We start from the raw sequence: 17,732 nt of genomic DNA, 5'->3' as shown, positions 1-17,732 counted from the left end.
ATGGGGTATGGGGTATGGGTGGTGGCTGTGAGTGGGGTAGAGGCAGGAAGGGGTGGTTGGTTGGCTGGTTGTGTTACTCTTGGTTACCTATGTTAACCCGGCCTTGCTTTCCTTTTTCCGGTGGGAGGGGAGGTGGGAGGTGGATTGTTGCTTTTAGCAAGCGTTTCAACAAGCGGTGGTAAAACGCGGGTTCTCAAAGCGGGCTCCTGAAGCGGACTTTTTGGGTGGTAATTTTTGCTCTAGTAATAACGTTATATTATATGTATAGATGGTGGATGAAGACCGAGGCTAGGTCTTCAGTTAGCGATTCCAACTCTCTGGTGCCCTTCCCTATCTTCTCTCTTCTTGTTACCATCCCACCCCTTAAGCAGTTTCAACCCGCTTATATCCTCCTCCCCAGGTAGGAAGGAGGCAAACAAACGAACACCAACTACAACTCGACATAACCCACCCTGATAACGACATCCAACAACCCCAAACAACCGTGCAAGTAAGCCTATCTTGCTTACCTCTTGTCTTGTGGCACGTCGGGTAGCATACCCACCCCCCTTTCCCATCATCCGACAGGTGTGGTGTCACAGGATGGGGGGATGGGGGGGGTCAGCTGATCGCACCGTTCCATCCCGTCCCGTACCCTCCCATCACTGCCGGCTCTGACTTATCTCGAAGGGGCCGGCTTGCCATCTGTGGATGGTGCGTAATGTGGCGTGGGGGAAGGGGGATGGTGTGTGGTGGTGGGCAGTGTGGTTGATGTGATGTGGTAAGCGGCGGTAGCACTCGCGCTGTTACTCCTAAGGCCGAGATTGCGGGTGGCTTTGGGAGGCTTGATTTGACTCTGGGGTTTGAATGGCTAGGTTGGTCCCGTACCCGATCTGGTGTGTAGGATCGAAAAGTACCAATGTTGATTAATGGTGCGCGATATAGGGGGGGGCATCGCGATATGAAGCAATGTCGGCGTAACGCAACGAGAAGGTCAAAGTGGCAAGGTGTGAGAAGGGCAGGTTTCACACCATCATGTCACGGTCAACCAGGGACAGAGCACAGAACAAGCGAGGAGATATGTCTCGATTTTCCCAGCGCGAGTCGCTGGTAGTAAGCAGTGTACAGATCCCATCAATCACCCGCCGTCGACGGGGATGTATGCAGTAGAACTCCTGTAAAAAACGCAAAGGCAAAATGCCTACACCACCGGCGTACCCAGCCGCAAATGCAATTTCAATGAATGCCGCCGAAAGAGACGGCCCCCAAGAACAGGTAGATGCCGCGGAGTCCCAGAGAAAACAGATCATGACAAACGCCTGGCGCCCACCGAACATGGCGCAAGGATGCAAGAGCCGCCCAAAACCCCTTTCAGTATCCACAAGAGAGAAAATGTGTTCATCGAAGGCGAAGTTGACGTGCTGACTAGCAGCGAGAAAAATAGAAGGAAAAGGTGCCCAGCAGCGAGCCTGCCCTGCCCTGCCGTGCCGAGATGCGCCGCCGAAACCCAAGCCAACCCTCCGATGTACATGAACATGCCCAGGTCCCGCCGTCCAGGGAGATCGATGCACACTCTGCGGTCCCCATCCCAGTCCTTGTTTATGATGTCTTATCCGTCCCTTATTTTGTTCCATGTAATGTAGGAGCCTCGCCGGAGAGGTCGCCATGATCCTTCATCCGCCGCCAAACCAGATGGCCACCATCGCCCCCCCTTTTTGAAAAGATGAAACAAGTGAAAGCCCTCGGTGACATGAAGAGGGAGGAAAGCAGAAGAGAAGAAAATTGCAAATCATCAAACCAACAGCCCGCCTAATTTTTTCGCGCTTCTTCCCTGTCTATAAGCCCTTTCGCGCCAGTTCGTAAATGTAAGCCTCGCAATGCGGGTATCATGGTGGTATCAGAGGCCGTCCGTGTGGGTCGCCAGGACGTGTCGACGGCGCATGCAAATGCTCTCGAATCCCCTCGGCAATGCCTCCTGTTTCACCCAAAAAACGCCTCCGGTGATGAATAACAAATGAAAAAAATGGTGTCCGGGTCTTGCCACGGTGATGATGCCCCTCCCCTCCTTTATCCATTCCCTTGCCGATGGGGAGGGTGCGAGGTGGACTTGAACCGGAGAAATGTGATAGAAAGCTGCAAAAATATGGTGTTGGTACATGCCCGCAGAATCTTCCACTCGCAGCCAAAGTGTTGTTACAGATGTTTCGAGGCGGGGTAATCATGTTGTTCGGCCGCTGTCCATGCTGGACTTAGGGCTCGGGCTCGTGTTGGCAAAAACATTCCTGCCAATGTTCTTGAGCTTGTTGCCGTTCTTGAGCGGCGCTTCTTCCTGGTACGAGACCAGGATTTCGGTGACCGGGCCCTTCTTGATGTTACAGAAGAGGGTCGAGAATAGGAAACGCTCCCCTCTGTGGTTGTACAGTGGGATCGTGCGATAGCCTTGCTTGAGGTCGCAGAGCTTGACCGTGTAAGTAGCAAAGGGGGCCTTGTCGTTGTATCCGCCCTTGTCCGCGAGCTTGACGCTGAACCGCACGAAGATCAAGTCGGGATATTTGGTGGTGACATCGAAGGTACAGGCCTTATTGAACTCGGGGTTGAAGCCATTGTCGCGCACGACTTTGGTGCGTTGTTTGAGCTGCATTTGTTGAGCTGCGGCATACGCAGCCGCATCCGCCTTGTTCCGCTTGTCGTCGGCCATCAGCACCTCGACCTCAATGTAGGGGTCTACCGTGCGCCTTTCACCCAGGTTCGAGGGTCGCATCAGTTGCTGCGCAGAGATGACCTTGATCTCGAAGGCGATCTTCTTCCGCACGCGCCTGCCGACACACTCGTCGGGGGACAGGTTAGGCCTCACTTGGATTTTGCGCCCCTCGATGGGCTTGAGGACATAGCCTGACTGGGCTGTGCCGCCGTCAAACATGGCTTGGTTCAGCTGCATGCCCGTGTCAAAAGTCTGCCAGTTGAGGGCCGCCATCTGCACTCCGCGCTTCCAATAGATGAGAGGATCGAAATTGCTCGATGAGATGCGCCCGCCGTTGGGATAGACGCGCATCAGATGGCGCATGTTATGGCGGTACAGAGCTCTCTTCCCTTCGCTCAGCTGGTTCTTCTCCGCAAACGTCTTCTCCTTGAAAGAGAAGATGTGGTTGAACTTCTTGGCGTCGGGACTGTCGAAGCCATCGAAGTGGATGCCCATGCAGTACACGCCCAGCTCCCCCAACACGGGATGGATCTTGCTGTTGGCCTTTTTGGCGGCGCCCAGTTCGCCTTCGCTATCGCACTCGCTCGGACTGCTACTGACGGCTTCGTGGACCAAGCCCTCGGTGATGGTGTTGATCTGCCGGTTGGACCTCGAAGCCGGGGACGGGCTAAGAAGGGGACTCGACGGGACCGGCACAGGGACGTTATCCATGGCCAGCGCTCGTAGATACGGCGAAGGCACGCTGTTGCCACGCCGCCGCCCGGTGGGCCGGTCAGTGTTCCTGACAGACTCGTCCGACTTCTTGACTTTGATGAGGATACGGTCCATCAGCTCCGACGGTGACGGCAGGCGGTCAGAGGATGGGTCCAGGGGCGTCCGCACCAGCTTGTCGCCGAAGATGTCGATCATGATCTTGGCCATGTTGATTTGCGTGTTCGGGCTGCAGCGCACTTCGAGCGAGATCCACAGAGGGAAGTGTGACTTGGCGAAAGCGTATTTGTTGATGGTCTTGATGACTTCGAGGAACGAGATGCTCGTCGTCAAGGTGTGGCCGTGCGTCACGACTGGCTGATTGCCCTCTCCGTCCCAACAGTCGACTTCGATGCAGCGGCAACCCCGCAGCAGAGCCGAGATGTAACCTTCGTGGCTGGAAATGCTGGCCACCTGGCGGCCGATCAAGTACGTGTTATGCGAGCTCGAGATGTAGTACTCGTTCATGGGCCGGTCGAGCACGTAGTCCTGGGGCTCCTTGGGGATGGCCTCGTTCGAGGTGGACGTCAGAAAGCCGGCAAATGACGTTTCTGACATGGTCAACCGCTCCTCGCCCGTGATTCCTTGCTTATCGGTGTCCCTCAGCTTCCCCTTGCGGGCGAATCGCGCAAAGGCAAGCTCCCAAAAGGCTAGATCGTCGTCGACAGCCTCGCGCTGCACGCGGCGCAGAAATTGGAGAAATTCGTCCTTCGTCATGCCAGATGCGGTGTCTTTCGCGTGGGTGTGGTAAATGCGTCGGATGTCCCTGCGGGCCTTCATGAGGCGCACAAATTCGATGAACTCGTCAAAGTTGAGCCGAGACCCGTGATTCGGGCTGGACGGCAGGTCGTCGGAGCTGCCCCGTCGACCCTTGGCCATGTCAAACTTCCTACGTAATTCATCGACGGACACGTGGATGTGTAGGCTGCGGCACACGCGTTCGACGCCGGCGAAATCGATGTGCTCGTCCTCAGCGGAACGCATCTTCCCCAACTGCCTCTCCATCTCCATCCCCCAGTACGCGCGGACAGCCTTGTCGTTGAAGGACATCAGGCTTGTAGCGAAATCTTGACGGTGCTTGGAGATGGTCTCGAGGGCCACAATCCACTGCTGGAAGGACTCGTCGCTGTCGGCGATAAGGTGCAACAGCTTGGTGTTTGTCTTGTTGGGGAGCGTGTAGATTAGCGAGAAGAAGCGAGGCTCTACAGACTCGGGGAGCGCCGAGTCGAGCCGGTATTGCCGAATGTCCTCGGCAGTGCGAATCTCTCTGATGTCGTCGATGTAGAGGTACTTGTTCCTGTCCCACCAGATCTTAGCCGTATCGGGATCGAGGTATAAGGTGATCCGCTTGGTGCTCTTCTTCTTGGAGACCTTGGTCAGGCTCATGCCTTGGCGGAGGGAGAGCGGGATCAACCCAAAACCATCGGACGAGGTCGACGAACGGATCGATCCCGTCTCCTGGAGCGTCGCATCGTCACCGGGACGATCTTCTACGACAACGGCGGCCTCGTTGTCCGACTCGCTGTCAAAGGGGCTGATGTTCTCATAGGGCGTGTTCGGGTTGCTCACGCTGCCTCTTCGGCGTATTACACCGGGACCCACACTCCCGTCGCGGCTCCTCGGGTGAGTTGAGGACGGCCGCCTGTTCATCAAGCCGGCGGCCTTGCGAACCGTCATCGAGGCGCGCCGGACGATATTCCCCATGGCTAGGGTGCCAGCCGTCTTGAAGGTGGGTTGGCTGAGCGAGGCAGTGCTAGTCCTCCTGGACATCTGAGTGATGGTCTGTTCAGGCTGGTGCTTGGCGATAATGGACTCGGGGAGTTGGAAAGGCGCGACCATCTGGTAGAGGTCGTCTAGCCCCTGTTCTTGGCAAGCCACCAGTGTCTCGGGGGACGCTTGAAGAGAACTGCTGGTGGTGATACCGGTCCCGACGGTCTCGGCGGGTGAGCCATGTTGCGAGGCGGGTGATACAGAAGAATTGCTGAGGGCCGAGGGTGGTATCAAGACCAGTTGTGTTTGCGGTAGCAGGTCCGTCTTGACCTGGCTGGGACGTGCCCGACGCGTCTGAAGTGATTCGGACGCCATGACCGGGGCGCCAGGTGGTAATGATGAATTGGAGTCGATAGTAACTGTCATGGTGTCGGTTGAAAGAGAAGAAAGAAGGCCCCCCCGGATAACGTGAGGGCCGTGCTGGTGGATCAGGTCGAGTGATAGAGTGGGCCTGAGCGTGTGGGTGTGGAGCACCACGGCTGCTCTTGGGAAGAGAAATGCTGAATATTATATGGGACGAAGCGCCTTCCGCCGCATTTTTCCCAAGTGGTGTCTAAGAAAGCCGGCCTTCCTTTCTGGCGATCAAAAATGCGGGGAAAGTTATAGACGAGCCTATGATTCCGGCAGAGGCGGGTCCCTTGGGGGTAGATGTGTCTAAAGGAGGAGAGTGGCCGCCGGGGCTGTAGACGCAAGTCGATGGATGACCAGCAGGACGAGTCGACGCGAGATCAGCAAGCCGCAGGGGCGCAACCGAGCCAGTCGGCCTTTGGTCGTGCAGGTGTATCTGTGGGTACAGGTACGAAGGACGACCCAGGTACCGACATGTACGTACGATTTTGCTGCGTCGATTTCCTGGGGAGGATGGGTCGGGAGTGGCCCGTGTGGTGACAGCCCGGGTCGCTCACGGCAGAAGATGAGGTGGCAGGCCGTATGCAAGTGGCTGTTTAGGGCACTGGCATTCCCAGGATGCCGGTTCTGGGGGTGGCAGGTTGCTCAAGAGATCCACAAAAACTAGGCGCAGGCCAGAGGAACCAGCCAGAAAATGGAAGGGGAGCTTTTGAGGTTGCCTGTCGACCTGTTGACCTGTCGAAATAATCCACAGTGGTGCCGATGGGGAGAAGCGAGTCGGGCGGCGTGTCACGAGTAGCAGCAAGTCCAGTGCAAGTGCAGTCCCAGTGCAGTCCCAATGCAGTCCCCAATGCACTCCCAGTCCAGTCCAGCTCGGTTCAGATCGAGCAGCAAAAAGGCGACCTCCCGTGTCCCTCGTTGCTGCGTGCTTCTTGGCGGTTTGGGACGAAGGCGGCCGGCGTCTCGCTGCAAGCCGTCCGTCCGTCCGTCTCCGGGTTTTTCGGGCGCCTCGAGTTGCAGCTGTCCCGGGTAGCTGCTTGCTTGGCAGAGACAACCGAACAATGATTTGTACTTTTGTACCGCGGGATGTCCGTATTTTTGCAGGGCCTGCTAAAACGGTGTCCACCCACGAATGCGGCTGTCGAATTGATGAAAAATGGGTTAAAAATTGATAAAAATGAGCTTGCGAAAGCGGGGGCGAATCTAGCAGGATGCGCGTTGCTTTTCGGTGGTGTGCGTGCGTGTGTGTGTGTGTGGGTGAGTCGACAATGTTGTCGAGAGGAATGCTGCTGGTTTGATGGTGAATGACTCGGCCGCGTTGTGATGGACCTGCAGGGTTGGCAACGGATATGACGGCCGGGATCAGTGGTGGATGGCCAATGCGGCAGTGCTGTTGCTGCTGCTGCTGCTTCGATTTCGTCTGATCTTTTTCGCCTCCTTCTTTTCTCTCGCTCTCCCTGTCGAAAAGTGGTTTATGTGCGTGTGCGTGTGCGTGTGCTGTAACTTGTAATAGGTAATGACGTGCGTGGTACGAGAGTACAGACAGATGCGCAGTCGTTGGTCCGAAAGAGGGAAGCTGGATTCAAGGGTGATGCGTGCGTCTGCTTATAAACTTTATTTCAGGGCTGTGGTGGAGGGCGGATGGTCCTTTTGTCTCGCCGCGTCCCAGAATGCAATGCCCGGAAATATTTAGTGTGGAGGTCGACGGTGTGGGCGGTGCGGGAGTCATGGCCAGGACAAGGGCGGTTGGGGCGCTTGGTGCAAGGTCGATCATCGACAGGAGAAACAACGGTCAGGGACAAGGTGAAAATTGTGTCATCCGTACTTATTATTATAGGTACTATACGTACAGCCAGCACTGCCGTCACCACAACCAACGGGCCAAAGCGTGGTGGATGTTCTTGGCAGGAGGCAAACGGGCAGACCCAAGGGAGACGGGAACTTGGGCACCTTGGGGCGCTGTCCTGGCAAGCCTGGCAAGCCCGGCATGGAACCCAGCCTGGCACTGGCAAGCCGTGCAAGCCTGGCTCAGCTGGGATTTCGTGTCCCCCCAACCTACTCCTTCCCTTTTCTGGGAAAAACTGCAACTGCTCAGCACAACCTACACCCCGTTCCGCGTCTGGGCGGAGCCCCTCGGGCAAGCGGGCATAGAGAAGTGGGCAGGCGGCAGCTTGGCCCTACCTGCCTGCCTACACCGCACCTTCCAACTTCCATGTTGAACTCCAGAGAAAAATGCCAGTGTCGGTCGGGTGTGAAATACAAGTACCCCCCGTGACGTGCCGTAACGGTTTGTTTCACCTTGGGCAGATTTGGGCAGGACTGCCCAGCAGTTAGCCTGGGAGCGCCTGGGAGCCCGGCATCCGAGGTACCGGATACTCCAATGCTGTTCCCAGTTCAAAGACCACATGAGACCTGTTGGCCGCTGATCTGAACGGGGCGGTTCTTTGAAGAGCGGCGTCGATTGGAACGGACTGCTACGGGGGACGTCTGGGAAATTCAACCCAGGCGCAAATTTTCAATGGGTCACCAATCGGCGGAGCTGTGGTACATACGGAAAGCACCTTGACAACTGCCAGTGGTCCCTCGGCCTCACCCCGAGTCGGCCCAGCTCGCTTCTGTGGGGTGAGGTCAGACCGCCCGAATCAGGCAAGCTCTCAAACCTTGAAGTTACCTTGTCCAAGATACTTTGTTACACGTATTTTCGCGTTCTCAGGCCCCGGTCCATGTCAATACGATGCTATTCTTGCAGCCAGCTCCATATCACTCCCCACGAACTGTCCCCACAACTCATTCTCATTCATTCGCTATCGTTCTCTTTCGCCAACGGTCGATGGGGGGGTGGAATGGGGGACGGGATGAGATCATAGGAGACAGGAATATTCTGTGGGTCGAAACTTTGAAGTTGTCCCCTCTGCGACGGGAATTCCGCATCGAGCCTGCCTGATCCGGACATATCGGAATGCCAACGTTCCAGCAGGGACGACCAAACAGCGGGGGTCTAGCTGTCACGTCCCTTCCAGCAATCCCTTTTTTCGCCTTTTTTAATTACCCCCATGGATGGTGCTAGAAGACGGAATTCTGACAGGCTGGCACTTTTTGCTAGGGTATGGATACGCCCGCGAAATCCTTTGTTGGCCGACGACAGTTCAAAGAACCCCGCTCCACAAGAAGCGACAAGCGGACGACAGCTCTGACGCCAGCGGGGCAGGGCGACGTCAACAAAGAAATGCAAGCCACCACAGTGAATAATCACCTAATTTACCGCAATTTCTTATTGCGGTACTCTCATCCCGGCTCTTCACCGCAGGCACCCGACGAGGTTTACCTCATGCCGTCATGAGCCTGCTGCTGGGCAACTGGAGGGACACGGGAAGCGGATCCAAGCTGTTGGGTGGTTTGTTCATGTCCCTCCTCCCCACACACCCTGGATGCTGCCCACATGGCCCGGGTTTGTTTCTACCCCTCGTTTCCAACCCGCTGCGAAGTACATATGTACATACATGCATACGACAAAAAGGCACCCAGCCGCCTGTGCCGGGAAGCCGAACGGTGGCAGAGCTCAAAGGGCGTCACGTATACTTGGTATGTATAATTACGGGTTGGCCCTGAACTGGGCCAATACACATTACGGATTACGTAGATACACAATACCGTGGTTGCATCAATCCGCATCGGGATGAATTCCTTGGCCGGCAGGATCGCTCCAAGAACCCGGCAACACGGCTCGCTAGCACACCGACAGGTCGCAAAATAGGTACTGCGTAAACACCTTCACATAGGAACTCGGTATGTTAACGTTACATGGTACATATTTCCTTGCTGGTGCACCATTTTGACGTGGCTCTAATCCCTGATGGTCATTCCAACTATGCCCAAATTGAAATGCGGGTGGTCGGATTTCTCGGGGTTCCCGCTCTGAAAACTCACATCTCGCAAGTGGATTTGGATTTTCAGCAACAAAGAACATCGGTTTACCTTGGACACCTGCCATTGTATCCATGCAACACATCACATTCACCGACATTTCCGGGTCAGCCACAAAAACCCAAAGCTTGGGCCCGTGGATCTGGTCAAAATTGTTGCCAGGCACAGACGACGGTTGCGTAGAGCCTCGGTTTCATTGAAGCGCTTTTGTTGCCTGCCAAGAAGACCAACCGCCCTTGCCAGCGCAACGCGACGCACACAATCGGCATGATGCACGGCATCGCATCGCATCAAAATCGACCCCCCATCTCTCATGGGGAAAAAAGAGCCCCCCCCTCCTCTCAACTCCCAAGCCGGAATATCGGGTACAAACGGTGATCTGTTTCCGACACCCCGGCTACTAACATGTGTCAGGCTCGACCAAGGCGAAGATCGTGTTTTCCCAACGTCTGACTATCAAGGCTTTCCATTCGTCTGATCACAAACTGCGTCGCCAGGAGTGTCCTCCTTTCTTCCAAGTCGCGAGCGGCGGGAGCAAGCCGTGGCACCGTAGGAATGTGGGCACTTTCTATATACAGATCATGTCGTGATTGGACGCCTGGGGGTCTCGGGCAGTTTGACGGGGCAAGGGTCGCCTCGGACTGCATCATCACGAGGACAGAATTCGAACCCTCGGCGCCAGTTATCTGAGGGCGATAGCGAAGCCCCTGCTGCCGCGGAGGAGCTGAGCAGTTTGGATCTGAACGTTATCCCGAACCCCCACCAATGATGGCGACCTAACAGGCGACTGACGCCGTCTCGGCAGAGCTCTTTCCAGCAAACCGAGTGCCGTCTTTTCCAGCAGAGCGGATTCCATTTTGTGATTGGTATCGACCCGCTACCGTCCCATTGCCCCCTCTCCGAGAAGGCCCCGTGGGCGACACAGACGATCCCAACAACCTTCTCATGTTTTTCTTGCGAGTGTAACGCGCCGACGTTGGATACTGGCAAATGGCGCAACAGCCTTGGTGGCCGCCGGAAGCCAGCACGGAGCCGGGGCATCTCCACGTGCTCATTCCCGTTTCGTTGCCAGCCGGGCGCTAGGTACCACGACCACGGTGATGTTCCTGTTATGAAACGGCGGCCACGCAGATCCTTGGTCAGAAGGGAAACGAGGAATGACAGATTGGCATCCTCAAAGATCCTGATCCGCTTTCACCATCAGACCTAGAGATGCCGAACACCACCAGCCCTTCCGCTCCCTCCTGTCATGGCTGTGTAACTATGTAGTCAGCCCCGGCTTTGAGTGGCCGTCAAACCCGGGGACCCACTACGGATCGGCGATGATTGCGCTCTTAGGCGCCGTTGCCCGGCCCTGTGTTGTTTCATGTCTGTGATCCCTAGGGTCCCCAGGCTTGGATATGACGTCCTTTGGGAACAGGGCTCTGTGTCATGGACCCTTTATTCCCATTTCGTCACTCGCGCGACCAGGTCAACCAATTCTTTGGATATTGGTCCAAAAAGTGCCAGATTTATCCATCCATCGGGCAATCCGGGCGAAAAACCCAAGGGCTCCGCTCTTCGCCGCCGCCCGCCCGCCGCCGCTGGATGACGGCAATTGGGTAGAAGAGAACATCATCCCCCTCACTCTCTCCCCTTTGGACGGCTTCGGCACCGAGTCTCCTCTTGTCTCCTCTCCTCCGCCATCGAAAGCTCCTCCCCATGCACGCATACATTGCACATGGCTTGGCAGCTTGGTGCGGGAACTTGGTCATCCCACGGCAGGACCCCAAATGTCGTGGCATCGCGAGGAGCTCAACCCGTTCTGCGACCCGACGCGGAAACACAGCCTGCTTTTAGCTAGCCCGGGCTTTTGGGACCGATTTTCGCACCTTTTTGTTTTCGCTATTGAATCCCCGCGTCGCGCGGGGTGTCTGGTAGGTTCGTCCTGCTGCCGCAGCGGCGCCGGGGATGAGCGGGCTGGTGCCGGGCCGCAACATAGACTACCACCCTCTAGCCAAAAAAAAAAAAAGCCGGACCCAAGCCCCAAGCAGGAAAAACGAACGAGCAAAATAAAACGGGCAAAATAAAAAGGGCAAAATAAATCAGGCAGAGAAATCAAGGAAAAGAAATTGAGTAAAAGAAGAGAGAGTCGGACGCAGTAATAGTTTTTTTTGTTTCTTGTTCTGTTTCTACAATCGAGGCCAGCTCGCTTAGTCGACATCTCATTCACTATCACGTCCCTACTTCTTTTACCCTACCAACATTTTAGTTCGGCTTTTTTTTTGCCCACGGAATAACTACATAAGGGTACTTACTGGCCACGGCCGTCGCCACACGGCAACCTCCACGGGAGGGCCCGTTGCGTGCGCGCGCCATCAACGTCTGCAGGTTGCAGGCGCATCGTCTTTTTACCCCTCTATCAGCAGAGCCCGGGGTGAGTTGAGAAGCGAAGCTTGGATCGAAATTGATCTCTTGCAACCTCGCGGAACCTCCCCAAGGTTCCGCCCGCGCCCACCACGCATGAAATATGCAAAGCAACTCAACATCTCAGGAGGCCAACTGCCCCGGCCCATGATTAGAACTTGACGGTTTCCTGTTGCTCCCCCCTCCCTCCTCTCCTCCCCCCGCGGCAGTTGCAATGGTTCAACCGCGGACCGGTGCCGGTGCCGGCCGCTGCCGCGCATGGGCCCATGATACCAGCTCGCAGGATGGATTTAACGACGCCGATCGGCCTCCCAACGCAGAATATCGAGATTTCCAGCCAGGACGGCGATGGAGGCCCCCGTTACACCCGCGCTCCCCCCGCCCCTCCAGCTCGATCATTCGCGACGGACGGTCTGTGGGCTTCAAGCACCCCACGATATCTCGGCCATCATGACGTTATCCAGTTGCAGGAAGAGGCCTTTGAACTCTCGATTCCTCGATTGCTACCCAGAAGCAGGGCTGCACCAGGCCGAAGAGGGGTTTCCGGCACGTTGAGGAAGCATCGCGAGGGGTCGCATCGGCACCCTTCAATTGGGCCCGTCCCCCGCAGCCAGACGAGCATGGGCTGCAGAGAGCTCAATTCGGCAAAGGGAGGTCGGTCACGAGCTGCCTCCTTCGCCCTGTGTTTTGAGCCCTAAATTTTGTCTACGTGGCAGAGTTACTGCGAGTATGACCCCATCGGGCGAGACGATCTCGATTACGCACTGCCCTCGTGGACGGACAAAGGTGTGTCGCGCATACTGCAGAATGCAGCAGCTCGTATCGGCAAGGAGATGCCGCTTTGGTCAGGGGCTCTGGCTCAAGAAGATCCCTCGAAAGGGGCGCGAAGGGAAAGTCCTCGTCCTTGTCCTTGCCCTTCGAGCCCTTGACTGCGAGCCATTGTAGTAGTTATCGCGTGGGCAGCCAAAACATAGCCAATGGAACCCCCGCACCATAGCTTAACAACCATGTCTTTAAACCCCCAACCCCAACCCCCCCGCGAACCCCCCTCTGGCTTGCTGCACATCATTTCCGTTGCAGCGAGCATGGGTGGGTGAGGATCATCCGCACGGGACGAGGGAGGCGGGGGAGAGACAGAGATCCGTTTCACCAGGTCGAAACCATCATCTCCCCCAGAGATTTGAGAAATACAGAGGGTCAATCCAAATCTCCAAATTCAATGCCAAAAGGCGGGATTGCCCATCAGGAGACAGGAGAACTTCCCAATCCGTCAACCAACCACAGGGAAAGCCCCTGATATCCCCAGGCACAGCTGTCGGCCGTGTCCAGGAAAATCGAGGCACCATGTTTCAGAGGACATTGGATGTTCTCTGGGAGGGCTGTTGATTGGGGCCTTCGCTCCATGAAGTTAGCGATCAAATGCACCGATGGGGATTCGTACAGGTCAACGCGTCCTGGATGAACTGGCCAATGACTAACGACGGAGCCAACCAGCGAATGCAATCACTTCGGAGCCGAGAAGCGAGGAGCAGGAAACGAAGAAAAAAAAACCTAACAAAAGGGGCGATTTTCTAGAATCCTTCCATCCTGGCAGGGCTCCGCCTCCGCAAAAGACATCCCTGCATCGCACCAAAAACCCGCCAGTTCGGCTGTGTCGGAAGGAAGCCAAGACGCTCTGTTTCGCTGTTGCAGAGTGTGTGGGGCCGGTAATATGACGTCGGCGCACGTGGGAAAGAGCCTGGCTTGCCTGAGCTTGCCTGTGCTTGCCTCTTCCTCCTGGCGTGAGCCACCTCAGGCATCAATAATGAAGGAGCAAGCATACGCATGCACAGTGGGCTTCCTACATGCACTGTCCCCTTCCTTCCTTTCTTGCCGAGTCTGCGCCAGGGGATTGGAAGAGAAGGAACGGCTCAGCAACGGCCCAGCAGAACCACCACAATTTTTCCGGCCTCCCTTGCTGAGCTCGCTTCAATTCCTCGCTTCTTCAAAAACAACCTGACCTGCCTGACATGCCTACTTACCCAACCGTGCCCGCGCTGACCCCTCCCCGGGTAATAAGACGACCCATCAAATTGGCCCGAATTGGCCAAAACTGATGCAGCCTTTTGTCTTTTCAGTATATGCACAGAGGTCATGTGCTTGCTCCGGTGATTTGACAATGGGACGAAAATAAGCACGCACGCATAGCAACGCCAACTTCGGCTGCAGTCATGTTTCATTTGCAACTCAATCTCTAACCCCCGCCGCAGCCTCGTGTTACACGAACCTCACCTACCCCACACCTTGGACCGCCTTCTCCTCACCTTTCTGACGACGGTAGCTATGGTGTGACCAAACACGCGGAGGTGGTGAAGATGCACGAGCTTAATTTGGTTCTGGGTGCGTAACCCGATCCTCTCCTTCTCGGGCCCTCCAGGACCCGGAGACCGATCGAGGATCGAGGCAACCCCGAGGGCACAAGAGACTAGAGATGCCTAGCTCAGGTTCTACCGAAATACCAAGTACCGTACCGTACCTACCATGTCTGCTAACATCGCCGCAGTTACTTGGCGATACCCATCCAGGTACATATCAGGTGGTTTAAAACTTCAACCGACAATTTCCCTTTCCGAAGCCGAGACGGAGACGGAGGTCAAGTCACATATACACAGCTCAAAATCTGTCATCTGCGCACACAACACTCCCTCTAACCTTTTTTCGAGGACGTAAAGCAAACCAATCTCTCAACGCCTCACCCCACCCCAACAGCCGGCCACAAAAAGACAAGGTCCCAAATTAAAACCCTCGCCGGCTTCGCTTATAAGCCAGTTAGTCTGCGGGCCGAAGAATTCAACCCCAAGGACGCGGTCTTCCCCACCTCCCATGCAAGACCGTGCATATGTCGTGGGTGTGCTCGGGTCAGCGAGTGACAGCTCACAAGACTTTCCAGCCCTAAGCCGGGCCGACCGGGCGTTCAAACCTTCTCGGACAACCGAAGGGGGGGCTCGTCACCTCGAACGTACATGTACCCTTTTCCTTCCTGCGCCAGCCCCAAAACGGCAACGACTCCAAGCATTCACGGCTGCTTAGGGTCGCCTACCTCAGCCCCCTGACCCTCCGATCGCCCATGCGGACGTGGCTTGACGGCTGACTGCGTCGAACTTTTACAAATCAGACCTACATATCTACCTTTTGTACCGAAGAGTGACGCTACTTGTCCGTGGACCTATAGTACCCAGGTAGGTCGCTGCCTCGGCATGCATGCTCACCACCTACACACACACCCCTTGGCGGGACCTACATCTTGGCAAGCCTCGCTTTTTCTTTTGGAGATGGATCTTTTGGTGCTATTGATATGTACTGGACTTTTCGAAACAACCTCGAGGTCGATCCCTGCTATTGTTTGGCCCTTTTTGGGGGCTATTTCTCGTGAGTGCTGAGTGGCCCATAAGCGCGTTGATGTTGCTGTAAGCATGTTGTTGGTGGCGCTCCCATCCCAACTTTGTACTCCCAAGTGAAACAACCACATCTCGCTCTCATTCCCCCTGGGTGGCAATGGCGATCACGGGAGAGAAACTATCAATTGCTCAATCTAACTCCTCGACTGTGAACCAGTCCCGTTCACCGCAACTCCATTTCAGCTGAGTTCTCTCCCCTTCACCGAAACCCAACGCCCAATAACCGCCACTCAGACCTTGTCTTTGTGTAACCCGAGCACGCAACGCACAGATTACCAGCTGCATCTGCATGGCTGGCTGGCTGGCTGGGTTTCATTGCAAACCTTCAACTCGGACTTTCGCAGCCCCATCAAAAGAATCAGCAAATTCTCACTCGCGCCCCCCCAGGATATCACAAACCATTCCAGAGCGGTATCAGACGGGAGGAAGCCTCCGTGATGACGAGAGAAGAAGGAAAGGAAGAAAGGAAGATAAGAAAATAAGGCGGGGAGAGATCACATGAGGCAGGGTTGATGAGGTGCTTCCATACCTTCCGCCCATCACCCGCCCCTCCCGATTCCACCCCTCCCCCTTTTTTTCACTCAATTCTTCCCAATCCGGATCCTTGGGAATCCCGAACAATAGGATAACTAACCCATACCAATCGCTCCACTCCCATGGCACAGCTCGTCGATCTAAGGAGGGAGTGAGGGCTTCTTTTCGTTCTTTACCCGCTTCCACGGCTGAAGCCTGACTGCGCCGCCAACGGGGTGACGTCGGCGGTTGGTATGTGTACCCTCTGGCACATTGGTGGGATACCCGAGTGTCAGTCAGCCTGCAGTCTCATCTGCCAGTCAGTCAGGAGTCAGTCAGTCAGTCAGTCGGTTGGTTTGCCCGCTCGGTCGGCCCTTTCAGCCATGCATATCGCAAAAGCGCAGTTTTTTTATGCTCTCACAATGCCACCCTGCCCTCTGCTTCTGCTTATGGAGCGGCTTCCCTCTATCGGCGATGACTGGGTGACATATGCAAAGCCGTCTGCGTGGCTGGCTGGCCGGCGGGGTGAATGGTTGGCTGGCTGGTTGGTTGGGCAGTTGGTTGGCTGGTTCGTACGCTGTCAGTAGATGGTGGTACGGGTACCTCACCCTGCTGGGCAACCAAGATTGGGCTGAATGGAAATGGATGGGGCATCTCCTTCCGGCCGACGACTTGCCCGCATTGTCAGCTTCCCAACCTGACCTAACCTGACAGTCAACCCCATCCAGCCAGTACGTTTTTTCAGATAGCTGATAATGTGATACGATGATACGACTCTGCCATGGCAGCCACGCAAGACGATAACACACGCAACGCATGAACGCACGCACGCGCACACATGAGCAGATAGGTTGCGCACATGGGGGGAGTGGAAAATCGGAAAATAGAAACCCGTGTCTGCCTATCTGACTCGATCTAAGCCGCGCCGTGCCTCGCAACCGGCTTATTCGGCTGCCTTGTCTCTGGGTATTCGTACACTCTAATGGTACGACAGCACAATACACAGCACACCACCTGGAGAAGAGTTTGACATCAAACAACAACAGAAACCTCGAATCCCCAACATGCCCCTGGCTGGCCCTGGCCGGGCCCCGTCCATGGACCTCCCCTCCCTGCCCCCCCCCTGCTTCCATGGCTCCCACGCTCGGCTACTTCCGAGCCGGGCCTCTTTGTGCACCCGCCCTCTTCTTTTTCTCGCACACACACTTCTCGTGGCTTACACAGTATGGCTTGTTTACCCCAGACCATGAGCCCCCCCCCTCCCAATTTCATTCGGTACCGATAACTGCTGGGGTTTGGGTCACGGCACTGGTTGGGCTGACTGGGGTGTCACAAGGGCCAGGCAGGAGTGAGCTATAACAAGCGCCATCATTCCCGTGATGGTGTTAGTGTTAGTGCTAGTGTTAGTGTTATTTGGGGCTGATATGATATCGGATTCTGTTCGCCCTCAGTAAGTTGGATGGATGTCACGCAACTTGGTCACTGGACGCGTCATCTGACGAGGTTGGAGGCTCAGTGTGTAGTCGGGCCGGGAATGAGTATGGAGTGTGAAGAGTGTAACCTACCCCGATGGGGCGTGTTATGCTGTGTGTTAGTGTGTTATATACCGGCATGTGGATAGCAGGAGGGGATGGAGGGGGGATGTGATGATATGCAGAGACTCTGCAGACGGTGGGACCTTGGCGGTGTGGCCGTCAAGGTAAGTAGAGTGAGTGGGTGGGAGGTATGTGGTTGTGCATTTCATGATCGTGCCCGATCCTATCCTGGTGACCTGCCCTGGATTCGGGACGGGGATTGTCGTCGACTTGGGGTATACAACTACACACCGCCGTTCCGCGTCGATAAGAGAATCGTTAACAAACCCGACTAGGGCCGGCGGCCAAGCAAACTCGACCCCCGTCTCG

At 55.9% G+C, this 17,732-nt stretch overlaps 4 protein-coding genes across 4 annotated transcripts; 1 reads left to right on the top strand and 3 right to left on the bottom strand.

The window, feature by feature from the left end:
• Nucleotides 1–657: 657 nt before the first annotated feature.
• F5144DRAFT_199256 (uncharacterized protein) lies at nucleotides 658–1,921 on the bottom strand. Its single transcript, XM_066782894.1, has one exon. It carries the CDS (start codon nucleotides 1,644–1,646, stop codon nucleotides 1,005–1,007), a length of 642 nt encoding a protein of 213 aa, XP_066645166.1. The 5' UTR covers nucleotides 1,647–1,921; the 3' UTR covers nucleotides 658–1,004.
• On the bottom strand, nucleotides 1,922–5,733 carry F5144DRAFT_199255 (PLC-like phosphodiesterase). The gene has a single exon (XM_066782893.1). It carries the CDS (start codon nucleotides 5,564–5,566, stop codon nucleotides 2,198–2,200), a length of 3,369 nt encoding a protein of 1,122 aa, XP_066645165.1. The 5' UTR covers nucleotides 5,567–5,733; the 3' UTR covers nucleotides 1,922–2,197.
• A 4,960-nt stretch (nucleotides 5,734–10,693) lies between these two features.
• F5144DRAFT_199203 (uncharacterized protein) lies at nucleotides 10,694–11,843 on the top strand. The gene has a single exon (XM_066782892.1). It carries the CDS (start codon nucleotides 10,873–10,875, stop codon nucleotides 11,539–11,541), a length of 669 nt encoding a protein of 222 aa, XP_066645164.1. The 5' UTR covers nucleotides 10,694–10,872; the 3' UTR covers nucleotides 11,542–11,843.
• A 4,168-nt stretch (nucleotides 11,844–16,011) lies between these two features.
• On the bottom strand, nucleotides 16,012–17,266 carry F5144DRAFT_199146 (uncharacterized protein). Its single transcript, XM_066782891.1, has one exon. It carries the CDS (start codon nucleotides 16,959–16,961, stop codon nucleotides 16,206–16,208), a length of 756 nt encoding a protein of 251 aa, XP_066645163.1. The 5' UTR covers nucleotides 16,962–17,266; the 3' UTR covers nucleotides 16,012–16,205.
• Between the last annotated feature and the right edge of the window lie 466 nt (nucleotides 17,267–17,732).

The sequence above is a fragment of the Chaetomium tenue genome, assembly GCF_020726465.1.
Source record: "Chaetomium tenue strain MPI-SDFR-AT-0079 chromosome Unknown F5144scaffold_3, whole genome shotgun sequence".
In the NCBI taxonomy this organism is placed as follows: domain Eukaryota; kingdom Fungi; phylum Ascomycota; class Sordariomycetes; order Sordariales; family Chaetomiaceae; genus Chaetomium; species Chaetomium tenue.
Note: the sequence above shows the minus strand (reverse complement) of the source record. Positions and strands in the feature narration are given on the sequence as shown.